Raw genomic sequence first — 24856 nt, 5'->3', positions numbered from 1 at the left:
GTGCTCTGCACCATACAGGGGCTGCTCAGGGCAGAGCTGGGAGCTCAGGGCGGATTGAGGAGCTCCCCAGGCGGCCGGACCCCCACCCGCCAGGACCCCAACTAGGCGCCACGCTAGTGCTGATGCGGAAAGACGTGCTTGTACGTAGTTGAAGAATTCTATATTTTCCAAGTTTTCTGCACGAGGCATGTCTTACTTTTATAATTAGAAAAACAACAAATATCAACCTTAGAAGAGCCAGGCCCTTTGGGAAACCCTCTTACTCACCCGGGTTTGATGGGCAGAGGTGTGGGGAGGGGTCTGGGGAATCCTGCCTTCCCCACCAGCCAGTAGGTCTCCTGAACGCCCTTCCCCTGGAAGAGAGAGGAAGGGATCTGAAAGGCCTCCTGCGCCCCCAAACCTTCTCAAAGGAGGGCACAGCTGGGCGATTCCTCCAGCCTGTCGAGAGCAGCTAGAGCCGGGAGGCCCCTCCTGGGTGCAGATCCACTTGCTCTGCGGCTCGCTGGCTGTGGGATTTGGCCAACTTACTTGACCTCTCTATGCCTAGTCTCCTCTGTGCCTCACACAGCTTTTGTGAAGAGCTTTTTCATATGTATCTGTGAAACAATAAAGAAGGGACTTGAACTTGGTGGCCAGCAGGTCTGGGATGCTGGGACCCGAGGCTCCTGTGGTCTGTGATTCTCTCCAGCCCCCACCACCAAAGCCTCTGATGGCCTCCCTGGGAGAGGAGTGGCAGCCCTGGAGGTGAGGAGGGAGGGAGTCTGAGGGGTGCTCAGGTCAGGGTTGGCTGGTCTGGAGGTTCCAAACCCCACCCTGGCCGAGGTGTCACGGGGTGGGTATTGCACTATGGAGTCCCACGCCAGCTTCAAGAACCCGAGGTCAGCATGCTACCCTCCCCGCCCCTCTCTGCATCCTTTCCTACCACCACAGTCCTGTTTCTCAGGACACCCAGTGCCCACTCCCGACTCATCCAGGCTCTTCTGCCACATCCCCAGCCATAGGGAGCCATACAGGGATTCCATCCATGCCAGCCCTTCCAGGCTGTGTGACCATGCACAAGTCACTGCCCCTCTCTGAGCTGCCTTCTCCTGCTCTGACTTTCTGTAGTGTAATGAAGACAGCCCCATGGAGCACCCAATTTCTGAGGCCTATGCATAGCTTTGGGCCTTCGAACCTAGCTCCCTATCAGGCCTGGAGGAGGAATTAGGAGAAACAAGAGGAGGTGGGGTAGGAAGAAAAGTCATTCGTGAGAACAGTGTATCGTTCCAGCTACTCACAAGTTCAAGGCCAACCTTGACACCTTAACCAGGCACTTAAAATTAAAAATGAAAATATCTTAAAATGTAAAGGACTGGGGATGTAGCACTTGCCTAGCATGGGCGAGGCCCTGGGTTTAATCCCCACTACTACCAAAGAAAAAGAAAAAGAATACTGTATTATGGCCTCTTTTGGAATGTTAACATAAAACAAGAAGGTGAGATCAGCCACAGAACTTCCTTGGCCGGTGAGGTGTTCCTGAGCACGGGCAGCCCAGTTTTGTGCCATAACAGCAGAGCCAGGCAGGGGGCTGGCAGGTCACAGAGACGGCGTCACAGTCCCTGGGGGAAGGAGGTGACGTGGAGGCGTCTCTGCACGTGGCAGGTTCAGTGAGTGGCAATGTCCGAGCCCGGGTTCCAGGGGTGACCAGGAGCCCGACAGTGCTCTGGAGAAGCACAGGCTTTGGGGACATGGGATCTGGGTTCTGAGCCATGTCACTCCGACAAGTCACTTGTCCTCTCTAGTTGAATTTCTTCAACTATAAAACGGGGCCGCGTTCCTCCTGTCACTATTGCTGTGAGTGACAGCTGGGTCGTGTGCGTCACACAGCAGTGCGCTACCCCTGGGGGTTGTCCCCACAGGGACTGCTCTGCTCTGGCCAAAAGGTTTCCCAGGAAGAGAGGCTTCACTGGAATTTGGGGAGCAGAGAGCCCACGTGCGGCTGTCAGACAGCCCAGCCAGGCAGCCAGGTCAGGTGATGCGCCCGCCCGCGGCCCACAGAAGCTGTGTCCCTGGGGACTACGGACGTCCTCTCACCTTCAGCTCAGTCTGACCCCGGACAGCGACTTCGTAGCCCTCATTGAGGCCGAGCAGCGCTTCCACGGCGCTCCGGCTGGCGTGAATTCTGCATGCTGAGGAGAAGGACAGTGGTCAGGTCACCAGCGGGCGGCAGCATGCCTAGTATTTGGTACAATCATCAAAAAGCCCCAACAGCTCCAGCCCAACCAGTCACAATTATGATTTGTGCAAAACCCTCCTGCAGGTTCCGTGTCTCTCCAGATGGTTGGTTACCAAGAGAAATCCCAAGGAGAAGCAAATTGTACAGATGACTATTGGGGGAACTCAGGATGAAGTCAGAAGCCTCGGAAACATGATCTTACTTGTAGGAAAGTCTATGAAGGCTGAGTCGGAGAAGGTAGGCAGTTGTTTTTCTGAAAGCAGGAATACCCCGTGGGGCTATCGTGTTCAGTTACACAGCACGTGCACTGAACATTAGGGATTACACAACCTATACAGCCAGAAGCAGAGGCCCTGAGGATTTCAATATTTCAGCTGTTCTAACCATGCTATCAGAGTAGCTCCTGCTGCCAGCAAGGGCCTGCATGGTTAGGGATGCCCTTGTGGCAGTGTGAGGGCTATCCCAATATAATGGGAGCTGGCAGGCAGTCAGGAAAAAAAAAAAAAACTGGTGTCAGGTTCAGTCTTGAAAATGGAATATTACTCAGCCATAAAGAAGAATGAAATTATGGCATTTGCTGGAAAATGGATGGAACTGGAAGCTATCATGCCAAGTGAAATAAGCCAATCCCAAAGAACTAAAGGCCGAATGTTCTCTCTGATATGTGGATGCTGACTCACAATAGGCTGAAGGGAGTGGAGAGTGGAGGTTCACCGGATTGGACAGGGTGGAGTGGGGGGCAAGGGAGGGGGAGGGGAATGGGAAAGACAGTGGAATGAACCGGATATACCTTTCCTTTGCACAGAGATGAATGCATGACCAGTGTAACTCCACATCATGTGCAATCACAAAAATGGGAAGTTACACTCCATGTATGTATGATATATGTCAAAATCCAGTCTACGGTGTGTATATCTAAAAAAACAAATAAGAAATTTAAACCAAAAAGAAAGAAAGAAAGAAAGAAAAAGCAAAACTGGAAGGGATCTCCTCACTGAAAATGGGAGACTGAGGTCCCCAGGAAGAGTATTTTGCTCAAGGACACAAGCAAGCCACTGGCAGGGCCAGGACTAGGACCCGGGCTTCCTGCATCTGGAGTCACTGTTTTCTCTGTTAATTCCCTCATGAGATCATCACAGGTTAAAAGGACCGGTGACATGTCCTCCCCACTGCTTTGACAACTAGCGCACACTGCCACCAGATGGTGACATGGTGACTAAGCACGGAGCCTGTAGAGCAGGAGAGCCCCTCCCACGCAGGACAGGAGCATGCCGTACTCACGCAGCCCTGTGGACTCCATCCGGGATGCGGTGTTGACAGTGTCCCCAAACAGGCAGTACCGAGGCATGGTGAGACCCACGACCCCTGCCACGCAGGGCCCTGGAACCCGAATGTGCCTGGTGAGCTCCAGCAGGGCCGGGACCAGAGAGCGTCCCTGTGCCAGCTGCACCCGCCCCTACCCCCACTGCCATTCCCTCTGGATGTCCTGGGCTGCAGTTGGGGGTGATGACAATGCTATCGGCAGTCTCCAACAGTACCCACCCGAGAAGAGAGGACACCTGGGTGAGGCCCTGGGCTGGGCATGGGAGGGCCAGTCCTAGCCCCTGGGCGAGCTGCATGGCTGCCATCAATGCTGGGGCAAGGGATCACTGTGCCAGCCCGGAAAAGGACCTCCAGCCCCAGCCAGGGGGCTTTCTGGAGTAGGTGATGCTGAGCTGCGTCTCAAGGGTCGAGAAATAGCAGGCAGGGAACAGCAAGTGCGAAGGCTCAGAGGCAGAGCCCAGGGGTCTGTGGGAAACACAAGCAGCAGGAACGAGGACCCAGGCGGGGAGTGGTGGGCAGTGAGGGCGTGGAGGTGAGCAGGGGCCTGGGCGCCACGGGGTGCAGTAAGTGTGGACTTGATCCTGCAGGGCGGCCACCGAGGGAGGGAGGACTGGGGACGCGGTGAAGGCAGAGCAGCTGCTCTGAGGTCTCTCCCGGGTTGTGCACACCAGGCTCCTGTTCCGCCTCCTGCCACAGACTGTCAGCTCCTCCGCTCAGGAGCCCCGCCCAGATGCTGAGACCCACAAGCCCCAACAAAAGACCCAAATCATCACAGACTCTTTGATTCTGATATATTAGAACTTGAAGATAATAAAAGGGAAAAAGAAACCAAATTATTTTAGCATAGAATCTTAGAATCTCAGAACTCTGGAAGCAGTCATTGGGGCTGCCCCAGGCCAACGCCCCAGGGAGGCCTGGACACTGACCCCACCCGCACGTAGTGTCACCCAGGTCCCCTCCCATACCTGAGTGCAGGCCGGCCCTGATGTGTATAGGCACATCGGGCGCGTGCCTCATCCGGAAGTCCCCCACAGAGCTCAGGAGGTCCAGGGCCAGGTTGGCGATCTCGGCTGCGTGCCGGTCCCCATTGCGCTGGGGCAGCCCCGATGCCACCATGTAGGCGTCCCCGATGGTCTCCACCTAGGAACCACAGTCTTCATGCTCCAGCTCGGGGACAGGCCCTTCCTGGGCTGCCCCACACCTGCCCACATGAAGCCACCACTCAGGAGCCCTGGCCCAGCCCTGTGGGTCCCCTGCCCACAGTGCCACCTCTGCCGGGCCTCCCGCCTGGCACTTTAGCAATGACCAGATCTGTACGTTCCGAGTGACCTCTGTCTGCATCCCAGGTGACCATGGCTTTTTTGTCTCAGACCCAGGCTGCGAGGGATAAACGTGGGGACAGACCGGGGGTGCCATCTGCACAAGGCCACTGTGGCAGGCCAGGCTGTAGCTGGAGGACACAGCTGCGTTCTGAACCCCTCAGGCCTTCCAAGGCGCGATGGACAGAAAGTGGGCTCCGGAGCCATGCAGGTCCAGCCCTGGCTCTGCTCTCGGCCTGGGCACACTTTCCACCGTCCAGAGCCTGCGCTTCCTTCATGGGAAGGGCGAGCACACGGAAGATGGCACCTGGGGAGCCAGGCCCGTCAATGCTGAGTGGTGGCTGCGCTCCCTCCTCCTCCTCCTCCTGGTGTTGGAGAAGATAAGCCCTCAGCATCTCCTAAGTGGCAGGGACTCTAATGTCACCTGCCTCAACTCCCCAAGCTCCACACTCTACCCTGGCCAGGGCTCTACCGTATGGCTCTTGGCTGCTGGGTCCCCAAGCCAGTCTTCAGGACCTGAGGGTGGCCCGCTGCTCTCTCTGCCCTCTCTGCCTCCCCTTCTACCATCCGAGGCCGGAGCTGTTCAGGACACCCAGCAACCACTCCGCAAAGCAGGACTCGCTTCTCCCGACCTACCCAGCTCACTCTCCCACAAGCCAGCCATCCACACACCAGAGGCCAAACGTGACCACCACCGTCACAAAGGCGATGACTCAGAGATGCCAGCAGAGTGAGCTCTTGGCTGGAGTCAGGACCCTGGCTCCTGCCCTCAGCTGTGCTCCTGCACTCAGTTGTCTCCTCTCATCGATGGGAGGACACAACCAGGGGACAGGTGAGTGCAAAGGCTTCAATACTAATATACATAGATGTGAAGCTTTTTTTAGTATACCAGGGATTGAACTCAGGGGCACTCGACCACTGAGCCACATCCCCAGCCCCACTTTGTATTTTATTTAGAGACAGGGTCTCACTATTGCTGAGGCTGGCTTTGAACTCACAATTCCTGTGCCTCAGCCTCCTGAGCCGCTGGGATTACAGGCGTGCGCCATCACGCCTGGCCATAGATGTGAATTTTAACTCTAATACTGACTTGCTGGGTGACCCTGAGTGAGCCATCACCTGCCTCTGAGCCTGTGTCCTCATTTGTACAGAAGGGATAATAATCCATCCTGCGGAGAGGCATTAAACGGCTTAAATAAGAGGCTGCATTTGTGGCTCAGTGCAGAGCACTTGCCTAGCAGGTGTGAGGCTCTGGGTTTGAGCCTCAGCACCACATAAAAAGAAATAAATAAAATACAGTTATTTTTTTAAAAGGATTAAATAAGACCAGGAGGGGACACGTGCAAAGATCAAAGATCCTGAGGCCCGTGACCCCTGTGGATGCTGCGCAGCTGCCCAGGCCTTGCCCCTCATGCACAGATGCGTGGCATTGTGGTGTGGATGAAGGAAGGACAGCACCGTCTTCTATTTCTTATTCTGAAGAACAATCCGTTATCACAGGCGCTTTCATCCATCTGCTTTACAAATGGAGAACTTCAGGCTCAGGGTTGGCTTGCCCAGTGTGGCTTCCCGGGACTCACCCCAGGCTGGGTGGCCATGCGGGGCTCACCGGGCTCTGCTCTGAGCATGGTCCAGAGAAGTGCTTGCTCAGCGAGGGACTCCCAGACCCCTGCAGAACCAGGAAATGGCTGCCTGGCTGCCTCCCAGCCCAGACGGATTAGAGAGCAGAAACCAGATCCTGCTGGGGATGGAAGGCGAGGCCAGGGCGGGAGTGAGGAGGACGCAGTCGCCTCCGAGCCCCACATCTGGAGGGTGCAAGGGCCTTGTTTTATTTCGCCTCCCTCTGCCGAAAGATGCAGGCCTCTTGGCCAAAGTTCAGAGCAGATCAGAAAGTGTGAGTCAGAGCCGGGAGGGGACAGTGCAAAGATCAGCAGCCCAGGAAGAGTCAGGCCAGGGGTGACTCAGGGCCCATCAAGGCCGCCGGGCTCAGCCAGATGGATGAGGACTCTTTTCCTGAGTCCCGTGGGGCTGGGGCCGCCAAGGAGGCAGGAGGGAGACAGCCAGCCTGAGGGACAGACCCTCTGAACTCCAGGGGCGCAGGGTCCTGAGCAGGAGGTGGAGAGGCTACAGAAGCACCTGGACCACTATGAACCTCTGGCTTTACTTCAAGGGTGTCCACATCAGGCAAATGCTGAGCCTGCCTGAGAAGGGGCCTTGGGGACCAAACGCTAGAGTTCAGATTTGAGCCTCCCATTCCCCAGAATATAATCAAACAAGCCACTTAAACTCTATCTCCTCATTTTCTTCCTCTGTAAGTTAGGGGTGCCAGTACGTACCCCAGAAATCGTGCTGGTTAATGGGTTAGCTCCTACAGAGCGTTAGCAGCGGCATCAGTACACAGGAAGCCCTCAGTCAGTGTGGGTGACTATTGTCATTGGGACACTATAGATAATGACATCGCCAACTGCCCCGCACTCAGGGGGACAGCTGTCCTCTGGCTCCTCCTTCCCAGCCTCCCCTTCAGCCTGGCTTCCGCCCTCAGCCCTGTGTCCCCCTCTGCCTTCTTGGACGGCTGTGGCTGGAAGGGACCTTGGGGGTTACAGATGGGGACTGAAGCCAGTGGCCGAGTGTGGCTGTCTCTGGGCCCTCCCTCCCCTCCTTCTCCACCACATCTGAAGCTGCACCTAGGTCCCCAGCTCCTGGGTCAGTGTAAGGGGCAGGGCTGGGGTGGGACTGGTCCCCACAGCAGGGTGGGCGGGAAAAGACAGGGCAGGAGGCATAGTGTGTTTACAAGCCCTTCCCCAGCGAGGAAACGGTCCTCCCACCATCTGGGAACCTGCTGGTTTGGGGTCATTACACTGGGCAAGGAACCAGAGAGGGGAAGTAGAGATTCTTGGCGTAAAGCTACACAGGAACGGTAGCCAGGCTGAGACCCAGACCCCGGATCAAGGGGTACACGGGGACTGGGTCACAGAGGGTGTTATGGCCCTGCCTGGGCCCCCGCTGCTCTCTCCCCAGCTTCGCCCCTCCACGGGGCCCCTTGGTGGCCTGCCATGCCAACCCACTCAGCACCACACTCTCCCCAAGCACCCCCAAACCTCAGGCCTTCACATGTGATACCCATGTCCAGCCTGGAGCCGCCATGGCCAGGCGGGTGATGCTGGGAAGACAGCACCTGGCACAGGGTGATCTCAGCCTCCCTTGATTGCCACTTCCACTGGGTGGACATTGTCACTCATCTACAGGCCTGAGGGCTTCTGGAGGGCAGGAGTGGGCAGACTCCTCTGTGTGCCCTTGCCCACTACAGGGACAGGCACAGAGGGACCCATCTGTGGAGATGCCAAAGGGATGGGTGGGTGGATGATGGACAAGGGAACACAGTGGCCACATAAATGCAAGTGGCCCGCCCCGTCCACCCCCTCTACATCCACACCCAGTGGGACTCTGCAGTTTCTCCCACCAGAGGTGGAGATTATTTCCCCTTCTTGAATCTTTTCCTTTGACCAGTAGAATATGTTAGAAATGGCAGTTGCCTCATCCCAGGTGAGGGCGTGCGCCTCTGCCCTTCTCCCAGAACCTGGACCCACCATGGAAACAATCTGAGACTTGCTGGACAGAAGGTGAGACTCTGCGGACCAGAACTAAGTCTTCCCTATCAAGGCCACAGAGATGTGGAGAACCCAGCTAAGATCAGCAGAGCTGCTCACCTCACCCACAGCTGACCACAGATGCATGAGTGAGTCCAGAAGAAGCCTCTAGCTGGCCCATAAGCTTGTGAGCAACAACAAATGCTTATCATTTTACATTACTCAGCATCGGGGTTATTTGTTACACAGCAATAGCTAACTGGAAATGGAAATGGACAACACAGACACAGTAGTAAAGAGAGGAATAGAATGCCAGCCTCCTGCTATTCTCACCTTATATACATCGTGACTGCCCAAAATGGCATCGAACAATGTGTAGAGGTCATTGAGCAGGCCCACCACCTCGATGGGCTCACTCAGGGCTGAGATGGTGGTAAAACCCACAATGTCACTGAAGTAGATGGTGACTTGGTCAAAGTACTCTGGTTCCACAGTTGCTCCCATCTTCAGAGCTTCGGCCACAGACCTGAAGGGATGGGAGGGACCAGGGTCACACTTCGAACAATTTGAGCAGTTTGGAGGTTAGAGAGGAATATTTAGGAGGAAATGTTGGGTTGAACATCAGGGAACCTGGGACAGGTCTGCTAGTGTGCTGGCTGCCCTGGCAGCAAGTCCCTGTCCTTCTTTGAACTTGGCTTCTTCTGAAGTAAAGTGAGAGCCTTGTGTCCCCTCCTTGTTCCCAGAGATGTGGAGAGCAGAAATTCAACACCTGTGTGCTCAGCACAGTGCCCAACACATGACCAGTGTCTGCCAAAATACGTTGGATAAACAAACAGGAATGGATGAATTGGATGAGTTCACAGAACACTGATTTTTCTGAGCACCTACTATGTTCCAGAGTACATGTGCGGAGCCAGGCATGGTGGCGCACACCTGTAATCCCAGCAGCTCAGGAGGCTGAGGCAGGAGGATCGGGAGTTCAAAGTCACCTCAGCAATGGTGAGGCACTAAGCAACTCAGTGAGACCCTGTCTTTAAATAAAATACAAAATAGGGCTGGGGATGAGGCTTAGTGGTTGGGTGCCCCTGAATTCAATCCCTGGTGCCCCCCACAAAAAAAATCTCAGAGTACATGCGTGGAGGCACACTGGAGTCCCTGGCCACTCACGGAGGGAGCATCTGCGAGAGCAGCCTTTCTGTCTTCCGCCTCTCCAGCTCCAGCTCCTCCGTCCGCTCCTGGACCAGGCCCTCCAGGTTCTGGGAGTACTTCTCCAGCATCCACAGCATGGAGTCAGCGACACTGGTCTTCTTGCCTTGGTTGAGGCTTTTGAACTGAAGATGGAACAACAATCTTTATTTTCCCATGAAGGTCAGTGTACCTGACCCTCAGCTTGGGAGTCTGGGTGACAGGAAGGAACTGGACATAATCCCTGCCCGGAAGAGTTGGGCTGTTACGGGAGGTGGATGTGTAAATAGACAGTGGGAGGGGGTTCTGATGGGGGCAAGGTGCAGATGGCTGTGAGAAATAGTCGGTATGGGTGGACAGGCAGGGGGAGGATTTTGCAGAGGAGCCCGGTCCTGGGACACTGTGGGCTCTCTTTGCCTTTCTCAAAGATGGAGAGGGGCTGGGGTTGTGGCTCAATGGTAGAGCACTCGCCTAGCACATGCGGGACCCTGGATTCGATCCTCAGCACCACAAAAAATAAATAAGTGAAATAAAGGTATTGTGTCCAACCAAAACTAAAAAATAGATATTAAAAAGAAGATGGAGAGATAGATGGGTAGATGGATGGATACATGGATGAATGGATGGATTGAATATACAGAGATTTTATGTATACATATTAGTACATACCTATATAAAATCTACATGTATTTTATATGTAGGTATGAAATATATACAACTATTTCTACCCCTCTATTCTTCTTCATATTCCAAAAATAAATACATAAACAAATACTCCCAAGTAGCCAGGTGCACCTGGAGCTGAGGAAGGGCCTGCCCTGGGCCGTGCACTTGACATCCGTCCCCTCCTCCCTCTGGACGCTCCTCTCCCTCAATGAACCTCACCTTGGCAACTTGCCACTGTGGCTGGGGATGGAGGGTGGGAAGGGGAGGCCCAGATGCTGCCCCAGGCTTGATGGCTTGGCCCTGGGGAGCCATGGCCCGCACACTCCACCCCACCCACAGGACTTGCCTCACCCCGTCCGCTACAGTCTCAAGGCAGCCTGGGGGACCCGGGGGTGCCCTCATCTTCCCCTCCCTCGCTCGGGAAGCAGCGCTATCTTGCAGTCACAAATAGCCTGTCCACTTGGTCACCAGGAGGCCCGTCTAGGTAGAGCTCCACGGGCAGCTCCGCAGACAGACAGACCTGGTCTGTCCCCTCTGTGTCTCATTCCTCCCCTGGAAAGCCCAGACACTTCCGTGCTTCTTAGGGAACTGCCACGGGATGAAGTGACACCTCGTGGGGGCTGGGCGGCAGGAAGGCACTGATGAATGTCCCCGAAACTCGTGGTTCTGAGAAAGCTCTCTTCAGAGTGTGGAGCTCAGGGAGCAGCGCTGGCCTGGGCTGTGGCTCGCACTTGGCCAAGCACGGCCCATGGGTGGACCATTGCTCTGGGGAGCACTGACCTGGCTGTAAATCTGGTCCAAGCTTGGTCTGTCATCCGGAGCCTCCTCCCAGCACTGCTTCATTAGCTGGATACACTCAGGTGGCCCGTGGTCAGGGGACACCAGAGGCCGGCACAGGGGAGGGGGAGATGCCACCCTCCTGATGATTTCTGCAAAAAACACCCCATGGGCCGTGGGTCTGAGGTGCCCTGAAGGCTCATGGCAGGAGGGCAGGCTAGGCCTGGGCAGGTGTGGGATCAGCCCCAAGGATGTTCCTCTTCTGTGCCCCAGGGCATGGCTGGCCACAGCTTTGCTCTTTCCTGAGTCTGCCCCCAGGGTGTGGCCGGGAACAGGTCTCAGGAGCTGGGAGAGCTAGGTTTGATTCCAGATCTGCCACCATCACTCTGAAGTGGTGGAGAAGACAGTGACGGCTCTCAGCCTGTTTCCCCTTCTGTGAAAGAGCTTAGTAAACGAGGCGCACACCTGTAATCCTGGCTCCTTGGGAGGCCAAGGCAGGAAGATGGAAAGTTGGAGGCCAGACAGAAGAACTTAGCCAGACCCTGTCTCCAAGTGAAAAAGCAGAAGGGCTGGGCTGCAGCTCAGTGGTAGGGCACCCGGGGTCCAATCCCAGAACTGGGGGAAATGAGTTCAGCGAACTGCCTCCTTGAGAGGGGTGCTGAGGGAGGGAGGAGGGGAGGGATGTCAGGTGCACGGCCCAGGGAAGGCTCTTTCTCAGCTCCAGGTGCACCACAACCGCCATTGCTTAGTTCCAGCAAGGCCCACGGATGTGAACCTTGCCTCTGAAGCAGACTGGGAGGAAGAAGGGCTGGCCATCATGTCTGGGCTCCAGGGTCAGCAGATCAGAATGGGGCTTCAGTTACCATTTACATTCTGTGCAAGTTATGTCACCTCGGTTTCTACACCTATTAAATGGGCACGCAATACTACATATCCCATAGAACTGTTATGGGGCCAGCAGGTCACCCTCCTCTGAGGAGGCCTGGGAGCCTCTTCTGATGGAGGTGGGAGGCCCTGAGCCAGTGAGGAGAAACCTCCTTCTGGATTCATTCCCTTTCTACTTCCACTGATGCCCCCATGTTGGGGACAGTGCAGGAGTCATTGTCCCATTTTACATTCAGGGAAACCAAGGCTCCTACGGACGAAGGAGGGCACCCATCTAGGGTCAGTCAAAAGCAAACACTGTAACTGGGCCTGATTTCCACCAAGCCTGATCAGAGGTTGCCAATGTGCAGGCACAAAACCCCAAGTCGGGAGAGCCGTCTGTGCTTGTGGAGGGAGGAGTGTGTGTAGATAGAACCCACTAACCACACACACACACACACACACACACACACACACACACCTGTTTTTCAAAAGCATGCAAATGATACTGTGATGAATAAAATACAAATGCATTTCAAAGAGTCACAGACTTCAGAACAGATTTTTGTCCTTGGATATTTTCATAATCAGCAAATATTAAAAAGAGTCCAGTATCACACGGGAGGCCCTGATCCTTTTGACATTAAAATGTTCTCATATGCAAACAGGCTGGGAATGGCTGCCCTGGGCTAGGCCACCTCAGGCTAGGCTAGTCTTGTGTTGCCCTCGCTGGGGACACGCTTCCACACCCCAGGCACCCCTGGGATCCATCAGCTGTTGCAAAGATCACCCAGCTCTGTGGGGCCTGGGGGATGACTCCAGGGGACTTTAGGTTTATCAAACTTGAATCAAGGGACTTCCCAAAACCCACTTCTACTCCTCACCTAGGAGCCCCTCCTCTTCTCATTTCACTGACTCCTCTTTGAAAACCCATTTTTGGGGCTGGCCAGTGGACACTGCAGGTACAAGGGCCTTGGAAACTGCAGGGGGCTGTACACATACGGGACCTTAAAATGATGTTAGAGACAGGTGAGAATGAGGGACTCCCATGACCACATCCCTCAAACCACCCAGGCAGTATTTACTGAGCTACCCCTATGCCAGGGTCCTGGCCTAAAGCAGGCACTTCACTGACTCTTACAGCTATGTTGCAAACGAGGCACCATGGGCCCCATCTTACAGATGAGGAAACTGAGGCTTAGTGCTGAAAGGGATCTATCCGAAGTTGTAAAGTAAATGGGTGGAGTAACTGGCCTTAGGTTGGTGTCCCCTAAGTCTAAGCTCTGAACCTATAGTCCCTGAGGCTGGAAAGACTTTAGACTAACAGCGCCATTCCAGGTTGGCCAGAGCATTCCAGGCTGGGACCCTGTAGCCAAAGTCTGTTGGCGGAGCCTGGCTTGGAGGGTCTGGCATTGGAGCGTGTCCTGCCGATGGGGTCTGGCTGGTCCTTGCCTCTCTCAGCAGGCAGATGTGGGGGCGGGGGCAGCTGAAGAGTGTTGAACAAATGGCCTGATAGAGCCCCTTCTCCTTGTCCACTCCCCCACCTCAGAAACTTGGGGCCTATAATGCTCAATATTGACCAGGCAGTGATTTGGTAGAGAAAGGGGAGGGGACTAGGCCCCTATGAGTTCAAAGATTATCCATCAGGAGTGGCCGGATGGTGGGCTCAGCCCTGCCTTTGCCTGGCACTGCAGGCTAGAGTGGGGACAGGTCCTGAGACTGGACAGAAACGGCAGGGGGACAACTTCAAGAGTAGCCTGGGGTTCAGAGAGTCCCGACAAAGAATACCGAAGAGAGGGGAAAGTTCTCAAGTTGGTCCCTCCCTCCAGGACCAGAAGCGAGAAAACATCTACACGCAAAAGTATGGACACAGAGAAGCTCTTGGAGGAGTCCCACCCAGGCAGTAACCAGCCCCAGCACTGAGCAGCCTGGCCACATCAGCCGTGGGGCCTGGTATCTGGATTATGTTTTAATTTTCTCTCCATTTTAAAGATGAGAAAACTGACGCTCAGAAAGGTGAAGTGATTTGTGCAAGCCCATGTGTAAGGTCATATGGTAAAACTGAGGTCTGTAGGGACACAGGTCTGGGCTGGGCGTGGAGCGAAGCCTTGGTGAAGGAATGAGTGCCGTGGACCGGGCAGTGCCATTGGGAAAGGAAGGGGTGAGAGTTTACCCTGAAACCAGCGCCTGGCCTAGAGCTTATCAGCTGCCATTTTGGCAGAGTTGCCAAGGGCTGCCTCCCCGAAGTCAAAGAAAGACCCCATTTCCACGGTCACTTTGCCTGTGAGGTTGTTCTCTGGCCCCCGGTTTCTTGAAGGTCACAGAGCTCCCCAGCTACCTGGAGACTCCAGCCAGGGACGGGCCAAGGAGCAGCAGGGATGCTTACCTTCTGCTGGGAGACTCAAGCCGCCGTAGGGTGGGCCCCGCGTCAGCACCTCCTGCAGGATGATGCCCATGCTGAAGATGTCCCCTTTGAGGGTGCCCTGCCTGGGGCCCCCAGGTTCCCGTAGCAACTCAGGAGCTGTCCACAGTAGCTCTACAATCAGAGGACAGGGCCACAGCGCCATCACCCACTGCACCCCGGCAGAGCAGGGCCAGGGGCTTCAGGCCTGTGTCTCCTCTGTCCCCACCATATCCTGGGGGATAAAGCCTTCTGCTCTCCAGGAGTCACAGGTGAAGGGCGGATCCATCCCCTCAAGGACATAACACAAAAAGTGCCCGAGGACTAGAGATCCCCTCTCTACCCCTGCTTCACAAGCACCTGGTTTAAACAGGCTTCAGGACCTGTCAGCCCCCTGCCCACCCTGAGCTGACCTTCTGGGGCTGGTGGGGCAGACCGCTGGGCATCCAGGAGCTCCGCATAACCATGGTCAGTGACCTTGAGCACAAAGCGTCCATCCACCACACAGTTCCGGGACTTGAGGCGGCCGTGAGGGAAATGTCGGTGATGCAGATACCGCATGCCCTGGGAGGGATTGGATGGGATCCACTAGGTCTCCCGGATGAATGAGAGGGACCAGAGTGTTCCCATGGCCCCAAAGTCTTTCCTTCCATGCCTCTCTTTTTGCCTGTTGCTCTAATTTCTCAAGGTGGAAGGAGCCCCGGCATGGGCAATGTGAGCATCTCGTGCCTCCCTGACTTCCCATCACCCCGTGGCTCCCAGGGAGGGTCCTTACGCGGATCAGATCCAGCAGCAGGGAGGCCTTGAAGGTCCAGTCGAGCCGCAGGGCCTCGTTCCGCAGCAGGTCCTCCAGGCTGCCCCGGGAACAGTACTCCAGCACCAGAGCACTGACCCCAGGGCCCACGAAATAGCCCAGGCAGGCTGCCACGTTCTCGTGGCGCATGTCACGCATCTGCCGGGACAGTGGAGACCTTAGCCGACTCCACGGGACAGGAACACAGGCCTGGTTCTCAACCTACATCATACCATGCCCCCGGAAGGCATCAATTACCTCCCTGCAGATGAAGGGATTGCGGAGGGAGGAAGAGGAGCAGAAGGGATCCTGCACTAGCAGAAAGCAGCCTCCCTGATGTTTCAGACCCCACCAGGGGAGCATTTGCCAAAGCAGGTCAGACGGACCCTTGTCTGGCGAGGCCTTCCTCACAGAAAGAGTTCAGGGCCCCCGGCATCCTCTTCCCCCTTAGAGATTCCCAAGCACGTTGGCATGTGTGGAGAGTCAAGAGTGGCCTCCAATCCTTTGACAGTCTTGCCATACAGAGGTGAACTTTGTCCCCTCTCCTGTGACTCCTGGGAACAACTGAATACAGTGGAAATGGCCTCCTACATATGTGTGTTCAGGACTCAGGAGACTGGCTGCTTCCGTTTCCTGTCTCTTGGAACATTCTGTGTTGGAGTCCTCCCACTGGAGACCACATGGAGAAGCCCTGAGACTATCAGGAGAGGGAAGATGTGACCAGCTTAACCAGGCAGGGAGCGTGTAAGTGAAGCCATGTTAGGCCCTCCCGACCAAGAATCAGCAGTGTTTTCTGTAAAGGTCCAGATAGTAAATATTTTAGGCATTGTGGGTCTCTGTCACAACTATTCGCCTCTGCTCTTATAGCACAAAAGTTCTCACAGACAATGCCTAAAGGAAAGAACATGGTTGTGTTTCAATAAAACTTTATTTATAAAGCAGGTTGTCCACCTGGTTTGGCCTCTGCTGGCCCATTTTCCAGCTAAACACCACTGAGCGATCCCCAACCAGAGCAAAAGCAGAACAGAGTTTTGCCCACAAAACTGCAAGATATAAAATGGTCATTGTTTTAAGCCACTACATTTTGGGGGCACACTGTTACACAGTGGTAGACAGCCAGAACGGCACAGTGAAGGTTCTGAGAAGTGCTATGGCCAAAGCGAGCAATTTCCAAACTTGTGTGATCACATGCAGGACCTTTATTTGAGGAAACAGTTATTCACTTTGGTTGGAAGATGCCCACTGGGAAATGCCTAAGTTTACCTCCAGTCACTTAATCTCTTCAAACTTTATTTCAAATAGGGGCTGAAGGATATGGAAAATAGCATCCTCCAAGAAAAGGGGAACAACAGACCCCAGGGAGAAAAGGAGGACAGTGTGATCGGGAAGGGAGGAGGGGAAGGCCCACAATGGGTCCTGGACTCTGGGCTCCCATCCTCTCCCAGTGACGATGGATCCTGCGGAGAAGGCAAATAATGGGCTCCGGGCTCTGCACCTTCATCCCAGTGAAGATGAGTTTCAAACTTTTACAACTGTTTTCCTGAGTTAGATTTTTAACTTGCACAGTTTCCTGACTGCCCAAGCAGCATGTCCTCAATCTCGAGTGATTAAGTCACACTAAACATCCTGCTATGATTCACTCTCATTAAGACCTATGAAACACAGACCCCTTTGTAACCAGTCGCCATTTTATCCCCTGAAAATGTGCCATTCCACCCCGGCTGAATAAAGACAGCTTGCTGATCTGTTGAAGTCTGCTCCTGTTTTGGTTTCTTTTCTTTCTTTCTTTTGCTTACAGTGGTAATGTTGAAAATGTAATAAAAGTAACAATATTAATAAAGTTCACAATACATCGAAGGCATGCCCCTTGCCAGGGACGGTTGTAGGCATTCTGGATATTCCTGCTCTCCTTACCACTGTCCTAGGACTGGGTGTCTGACTCCATCTTTATCCAGGATCTTCCTGTGCTCTATCTGCCATCCCACACTGCCCTCAGGATGGTGCCAATCTCAGGTGAGGGTGTATATGTGGTTTGTGGTGACAAATGACTAGAAGCTCTGTAGGGAAAGATCCTCTCTTCTCCCAAGCCCAGCACACTGGCACATAAGTGATGCTTAATAAATAGCAGATGAGTGTGTGAAAGGGTGGGGGGTGTGTGCAGGATGAGGACCCTCGATGGTGTTGAGATGCTATGTGATAGCACTGCTGGGGGACTGTGCCCCTGGGGTTATGATGAGGACCCTACTGGGGTGGCAATGGGGTGTAGGGATGCTGGCGTGCAGGGGTGACAGTGACACAGGAGTATGCTGTGCTGAGGTGCTGGCCACGGGTAGCTATCGTGAGGACAGAGAGAACTTCTTCTCTGAGGCAGAAGCTTCCACACTGAGCAGAAACCAATCCAACCAGTAAGGGTCTCCTCACAGAACCCCCCCCCCATGCCCTCTGCAGCCCTACCTTTCTCAGGAGGCTGAGGCAGCTTGGGCGCAGGTCAGGGGCTGTGCCTGCTTCAAACTTCTTCAGCCAAACCCAGTCTCCCTGTAGAAGGAAGAGCAAGAGTTTGTGCCGATCCCGCTGCATAAACCTGGGGAAACCCTCCAGCCCTCAGCCCCGGCCTCTTCCCCATCAGTGTGCTGCTTCTGCGTGTTCTGAGCCTGGTGGAGCTTGGTCAGCGGGGACAGTGTTAGAGTGACCGGGACCCAGCTAGAGTTAGGGCCCAGGCTTTGGCTGATGGACATGAGTTCCAGTCCTAGCTCCACCCCACCGAAGTTCTGGCAAGTGAGGGGAGGAGGTGGCCTCAGGCTGGACTAACGGCCACCCACGTCTCCAGTGCCCATGATATGGGAATATGAAGCACGTTAGTTCTCACCTCCAGGTCAGCTTCACCCTGCAGGCCTCAGGGACCCTTGATGCCCAAACCCTGTGAGCCAAAGGTGGGGCTCTGTGACCCAGGGACATAGGAGAGGCCTCAGGCTGGGCTCTGAACTTGCCCAGGCTCTGCCCAGCACCACTTTGGCATCACCCACAGCCAGCCAGTTCTCTCAGAGAAACAGACAAAGCATGCTTGACATATCATTGAAACCTCCTCAGCAGAAAGGAAAAGTGGAATCCCCCATGAGGCCAGATAGAAAAGAAGCAGCAAGAGTCTCATGTTGCTTCCCACATAAACAATTAGTCTGGCTCCTCAACTGTGGGAGGCAAGAACATGAGGACCACATAGTGTCAATGAATTATTGAACTTGAGAATAACAGCCACTGAGAGACTGAGGTGTCCTTAGAGTCTCACGGGTCTAACCTCTAACCTTCCAGCCTCCCTGGAGGCTGTCCTGGGCTGGGTGCTGCCCTTCACATCAGGGCTTGGGAACCAGGGACGGGACTTTCCTTGAGTAGAGAGGAGAGTGACTTAGGCAGTACCCAGGGACAAGTAGCCAGGAACTGGTTATTTCCAAAGGTCAGATCATGAACCAAGCTGGGCTGGGAGCTGGGAGTCCTGCTGCCTGGCTCTAGCTCTGCTTGCCAAGGAACCCAGGAAACCCACTGCTCCTTCTTGGGCCAGTTTCCAGTTCCATAATAATACTGGGGCATAACACAGAGGCACAAAGGACTGTGGGCTTCCTTAGCTTTTCCCAAACTGATTAGAGCTCCCCAGTGGGTATGTGGGTAGCAGAGGCCCTCACCTGATACAGGGCTACATTCGTGGGCTCCTGGGGGGCTGACAGGCTCCTTGCTGACCCCTGGGCCATTGACCTCAGGCTCCCGCTATCTGTCACACTCCTCGATTCACTTGCACTGTCCACCTGCAGCCTCTGGAAGGAGGCAAGCATGGTCAAGATCTATCCCTGTCTTCTGTCCACTGCCTGTCCCCACACCCTGTCCCACCCGCTTCACACACCCATCTACTCGGAGGCCGATGGAGGAAGGTGAGCTCCTGGGCTGTCAGCAGGATCTGTTGGGGACCCCTTGCCAATTGCAGCTGCTGGATTCCCAATCTGGAAGGGAGAGAAAGTGGGAGTACTGCAAAGATCACCCCCACCTCCTTTGGCTGGTGGAACTGCCCGAGTCAGAGCCCTCCCTGATTAGCTCCATTTCGTCTCCCAGCAGACCCAGTGGGACTGGGAGGTCACTGAGCACCGACTTCACAGAACCCTCAGCCTCGGGCTCAGACCCGGAGTCTTACAGGGAGAATTGTTTCCAGAGGTTCAGAGCCCCTGGGGATGGTCCTGGCCAGCCCTGCTTTGTACCGATAGGGAGCTTCAGGGGATGAGTCTTATCCAGGGCCTTGACCAGTCCCAACTGTGGATGGAAAGGAGCGCTGAGGACCCTGAGGTCTAAGGAGATGGAGCCTCCCCCAGGTTGCTAGTGACGGGCCCTGTGGGCCAGAGCCAGGCTCAGCCAAGACAGACTCTTACCTGAAGAGGTGCGCCAGGGCCCCACCAACCAGCGCCAGGACACAGGCCAGGGCCAGAGTGAGGAGGCTGCCCAGAGGCTGCACACCTGCGGGGGAAGCAGGGATGGATAAGAGTCACAGCAGTGGGGACAGCTCCCTTCCCCGACCCTCACTCTCTTCCTTGGTTTCTCCCCTGGGAAGTGAGGATGTGGATTCCTGCCCTCAGGGCTGAGCCTCAGAATGGCCTCTAACTGGGAGAGTCCTGCTTGCTGGCAGAGGAAGCTTCACAGGCAGATGGCAGCGACAAGTCCCAGCACTGCTGTCTGTGGTTTTGCCTTGGGCTCCCCGCCTCAGGACCCCATGAGAGCCTTGGTCACATTCAGAGAAAAGTGGTCTTTTCTCTGCCCGTGTGTCAAGCCCCTTCGCGCTAGACGGAGCTGCCAGACAGCAGGGCCCGTGACTTCCTCCTTTCAGTGTCCCTGGCACTTAACACAGACCTGGACAAGGCAGCTGCTGGATAAAACGGAGAAATTCATCTCTATTAGTTGTTAGGCTACCACTTCTTGCTTGCCCCCTGCAACAGGCCACTTGCTAGCTACCTTGGCAGCCAGCTTCACTGTGGGAAGACACTGGCAACTGGAAGAGCCTTAGTCTGAACCCAGATCTCTAGGCCTACGCCAGGAGCCAGACACGGGGAGGCTAGACACCCCGCCCCAGGGAGTGGGTGGGCGACTTGGGCAGCTCAAGCATCTGCCTGGACAGCTAAGGGAAAGAGGACACTGAGCCCTGCTGCCCAGCAGAGGGGACCATCCTTTCCTTCCTTTCTTGTCAGGTCACACAGTTGGTCAGCAGACTGTCAAGCTGCAACCCTAAGTATGTGACACCAAGCCCCTGCTCCCTGGTCCTGCAATCTATGGTATCAACTGTGTACAGTATCCTCATGATAACCATGGCCATCCTGACTTAGAATTGGAGTGGCCATTATGGGATCCCTGAGAGAATTCAAACTCCAAGGCTGGTGTCCCTGCTCAGGATCCTGCCTCCTGGATCCCTCTTAGAGCTGCTCCACCTGCCTTTGCCCCCCTGTCCTCCATTATCCTGTGAGTTTTGCCAGCGTCTGAGCTGAGCACAGAGCAGATGTCGGTAAGTCCATGCTGATTGGTTACCGACTGGATGGATTAAAGCCTGTTAAAGAGCACCCTCAGTGAGCCAGGCTGGGGGAGGACCCATTGCCCCTGGCTGCCCTGTCATGGCCTGACCACACTGTGTAGTGTGGTTTCTGGCTGTCCCTGTCTCTGCCACCAGACTGAACATACTGGAAAGAGGGGCCTGGGTCTGATCTTCAAGAGAATCAGCCCATGAGGCATGAAGGGTGTGTGATTCTCTCCTAGACCCTGGGGCTGAGCACGGTGGCTGAGGCAGCAGGGCCTCAATCATTATTTGTGGAAGAAAAGAGGAGCCAATAAACAATCAGGTGAAGACTTCCCCCGTCCTCCCTCACCAAGGGGATGCCTTGGACCTCAAATCTAGCTGGGAGACAGATGGCACTAGCCGTCCCCAGCATAGGACACACACCCGGTGAACACACTACAGTGCCATGTGCTCAGGGGCCATGGGAGCACAGAGGAGAGGCCCCAGGTTGACTGCAGAGCTGGTCTTGAAAGACAAAGAGGACAAAGGAGAGCTCGTGACCCTGGGGTGGAGGGTCAAGGTGGCCCGAGAGGGAAATGTTTGTGGACGAAGGTTGGGAGGGCAGGGAGAGCCCAGGTCAAGAGAAGTGTGGGGGTTGGGGGCAGGGTAGGGGTGCCCACAAGCTTAGCCAAACCTGAGTTGCCCACTAGTGGTGATGACCACCATAACTACATGTGCATTAGGGAACAGGGGTGCACCTGTGTATACCCGTGTGCGTGCACATCTCTATAGACCTAGGCACGTGTGTCAGTGCAGTCTCTTGAGGGTGATACTCAGAATGGATGAGAGACAAGACTCAGAAAGTGTGGACCTCCTGGTCTCACACCCCTGGTGGTCATGAGGAAAAGAAATCTGGCACTTAGTCAGAATATTTATGCTCAGCATGAGCTCAGTCACAACTCTATGTGTGACCTCCAGCAAGTGACCAAATTTTTCTGAGCTTCAGCTGTCTAGTGATGGAAGGAAACCAGAAGGAAGAAGGAAAATAGTCTAGTTATGAGCTGTGGAACATTTTAGATCAAAGAGAAGGAACATCTCTGTAAATGCTTTAACCCTTCTCATCTGAGGGAGGCCTTGCTCGGTCTCCCCTGGTGCTCCACAGCTGTTGGCTCAGTGTTCTCATGAAGTTTCATATCCTTTCTTTGCACCTGCTCCTGCTACTCACCTAAGATGGCCCATGTGGAAAACTTTAATGAAGGATGGATGGGTGATGATGGGTGGGTGGATGGATGGATGGATGTATATATAGATGGATGGGTGATGGATGGATAGATGGATGGAGGATGAATGGATGGGTGGGTTGTGAATAGATGGGTGGACAGATGGATGAATAGATGGATGGACGGGTGGATGATGAGTTAGTTACCTCTCATACACAGTGTATTGGGGTCAAACCAGCAGCTGGAGTCATGGACTGGAGGTGCCCCTCCTGGAAAGTGAATGGCCTTGCCCAGTGGCTGCACTTGCCATGTGCCTGTGTCCAGAGTGTGGGTGGGTACCAGCTGGTTTCCTTGAGCATCTGTATCCAGGATGATATACTGGGCCAGCCTTCTGCCCCTCTTGTCCGTTCGTATCCTCTGGCTAAAGCCTGCCACATTGAGAGCCCCTGTATGGTCCCCTAAGTGAGCTCCTGAGAGCCCTGCCCCATGGCTCCCAGAGCGGTTCAGGGCATGGGCCAACAGGACAACAGCATCATAGATGGTTCCAAAAAGAGGAGACACCTGTGGAAGAGAAGCCCCCCACTGCAAAACCTCACAATACAGGCTCCCAGGCATCTCTGGGCCTTGGTCTTTCTACTAATAGCAATTGTTTAGATAACTGCTCCCCCTTGTCCTCAATACAGTCCTCTCTGAGGCCACCAGATCCCCTCAGTCCCCATAGCCACCCCCTTTGTCACCAACTCTGAGGCTTCACAGGTATCTCAAACCTTCCCAAAGCAAAGCTCCTGGTCTAGCTCATTGCTCTCCAACCATCCTCCTCTGGCTGCTTCTGAGTATTCAGAGCTCAACTCCAAGGCCCCCCCAGGGGCTGCCCCTCCCATTCTGCCTGTGCACCATTCCACCCCAGGCTCCCCCATCACTGGATCCTTTTCTGTTTTCTTGGTGGCATTTCACACTTGAATTTGGTTATCTTGTCCCTTAGTTATTGCCTGTCTCCAGAAGGAAGCCCTTGAAGGCCAGGTCTGTCTCTTATATCACCAGGCTCCCTGCACGGTGGCACATATTAGGAACTAAGTCTACATTTTTCAGATGAATAACCGATGGAATGACCCTCCATCAACACCTGCATCCCTCAGGAGCTCCAGACATTACTCTCTTCTTATCACTAAGAAACAGAGATGCCAAGGGACACTTGAGTCCAGTCAAGTCCTAGAAGCCATAACCAAGGCAGCAGCACATCGTGTCTGCCGAATCCTCAGACATGCGGTGACGTCACCCCATCCTACCCCCATTCCCACCTGGCACTCCCAGAAGGCCAGGAAGGCCTTTGGCAGGGGGGACTCCCAGCCTCCAGGTGTATGAGAATCTAACGCACCTACCTGCTCTGGCTGCAGGTGGGCAGCCACCTGTGCATCCATGCTGGCAGCCGCAAAGGCCTTGTCTTTGGGGCCAGACTCCAGGGTGACAGTGAGCACTGCATCGTAGACCTCCTGCAGGGGCCCGGTGTCACCCAGGGCCTGGTAGGAGCGGTTGCGGTAGGGCAGGGGGAAGAGCAGCGTGTCGTAGGGCAGGAAGACCAGCCTCCCGCCCGCCAGGCCCTCGGCCCCAGCGCGGCTCAGCAGGGCGGTCTGCTCGGAGCCCCCCAGGAGCGCCGAGTGCATGCACAGCACCACAACTGCAGGGAGACAGCAGGGTCACCTTTGCAGCCTGGTCCAACTGCGGCCTTCCCTGAAGCCCAGAATTCTTTGGCTTAAGAGCTGTTCAGAACTCTTCTCCACTCCCTGCCCCACATCAGGCTGCAAAGGCAGAATTTCCCCTGAATCTTCTCCCCATAACCATTATGGCCACGGCCACCAAATCTGTATTTGTATGAACCCGGCCCTCCCAGCCTCCCCTCCCAGCATGCCCATCTGAAAATTTTGTTCAACTTCCCACCCTATCTGACCTTGACAATTACTAACATTTATTAACAGCTTTCAATGTATGTGAGTCCTAAAGGACCCTTGCTTTTGGTCATTCAATATTAAGACAGCACTGGCCAAGCATGGTGGTGCATGCCTGTAATCCCCATTGCTCAGGAGGCTGAGGCAGGAGTATTGCAAGTTCAAAGCCAGCCTCAGCAACTTACCGAGGCTGTGAGCAACTTAGTGAGACTCTGTCTCAAAATAAAAAACAAGCGGCTGGCTCAGTGGTTGAGCATCTCTGGGTTTAATCCCTGGCACCAAAAAAAAAAAAAAACCCAACTAAAACAGCACTAAGAAGCATGTTTATCAGCACCTGCATCCCGTCTCGAGCTCCAGACACTACTGTCTTCTTATCACTAAGAAATAGAGATGGCAAGGGACACTTGAGTCCAGCCTCAGATGACGATACTGAGGCACAGCGTGGTTAAGGATTGCCCCAGAATACGTCACCACCAACGTGCTAGAGCCAGGAGTTGGACATAGGGCTGGGTCACAGTTTATAATCCTTTAAATTTTTTTCAAATGAAGAAGATTCCCATATCATAAAACTCGCTCTTTTACAAGTGTGAAAGTATACCATGACTTTAGTACATTCAAAAGGGTTGTTCTACCATTGCCATTATTTAATCCAAGAGCATGTTCGTCACCTCCATTAGTAGTCACTCCCCATTCCTCCCTCCTAATCTGTCTCTGTGTGGATTTTCCTGGCCTCCCTCCTAATCTGTCTCTGTATGGATTTTTTCTGTATCTTTCATCTCAGTGGACTTGTACAACATGCATTCTTTGTGTCTGGCATCTTAGTGTGAAGTGTTCTGGGCTCATCTTTGTTGTGACATGTCAGGACTTCATTCCTTTCATGATTGCATCATATTCCACTATGTGGCTGACCACGTTTTTGTTATCCATTCCTCATCAGCTTATACTTTTTTTTTTTTTTTTTGTACTAGGGATTGAATCCAGGGGCACTTAACCACTAAGCCACACCCCAGTCCTTTTTGTATTTTATTTAGAGATAAGGTTCTCACTG

General features: G+C 54.4%; 1 protein-coding gene across 1 annotated transcript in view; it reads right to left on the bottom strand.

Annotated features, from left to right (window-relative positions):
- The window catches only part of LOC143388148 (guanylate cyclase D), a 32135-nt gene that overhangs the window by 3820 nt on the left and 3459 nt on the right, over nt 1-24856 (bottom strand). The window contains exons 2-17 of the mRNA XM_076842096.2: nt 23245-23540; nt 22072-22426; nt 19537-19621; nt 19020-19116; nt 18805-18933; nt 17585-17665; nt 15113-15289; nt 14751-14901; nt 14323-14472; nt 11076-11224; nt 9612-9775; nt 8778-8970; nt 4504-4678; nt 3497-3595; nt 2074-2168; nt 268-353 (exon numbers count right to left, since the gene is read on the bottom strand). Of these exons, the coding sequence (XP_076698211.2) occupies nt 268-353; nt 2074-2168; nt 3497-3595; nt 4504-4678; nt 8778-8970; nt 9612-9775; nt 11076-11224; nt 14323-14472; nt 14751-14901; nt 15113-15289; nt 17585-17665; nt 18805-18933; nt 19020-19116; nt 19537-19621; nt 22072-22426; nt 23245-23540 (2482 nt within the window). The remainder of the gene's footprint in view (nt 1-267; nt 354-2073; nt 2169-3496; nt 3596-4503; nt 4679-8777; nt 8971-9611; nt 9776-11075; nt 11225-14322; nt 14473-14750; nt 14902-15112; nt 15290-17584; nt 17666-18804; nt 18934-19019; nt 19117-19536; nt 19622-22071; nt 22427-23244; nt 23541-24856) is intronic.

The sequence above is a fragment of the Callospermophilus lateralis genome, chromosome 2, assembly GCF_048772815.1.
Source record: "Callospermophilus lateralis isolate mCalLat2 chromosome 2, mCalLat2.hap1, whole genome shotgun sequence".
Classification (NCBI taxonomy): Eukaryota; Metazoa; Chordata; class Mammalia; order Rodentia; family Sciuridae; genus Callospermophilus; species Callospermophilus lateralis.
This window is presented reverse-complemented; position numbering and strand designations above follow the sequence as displayed.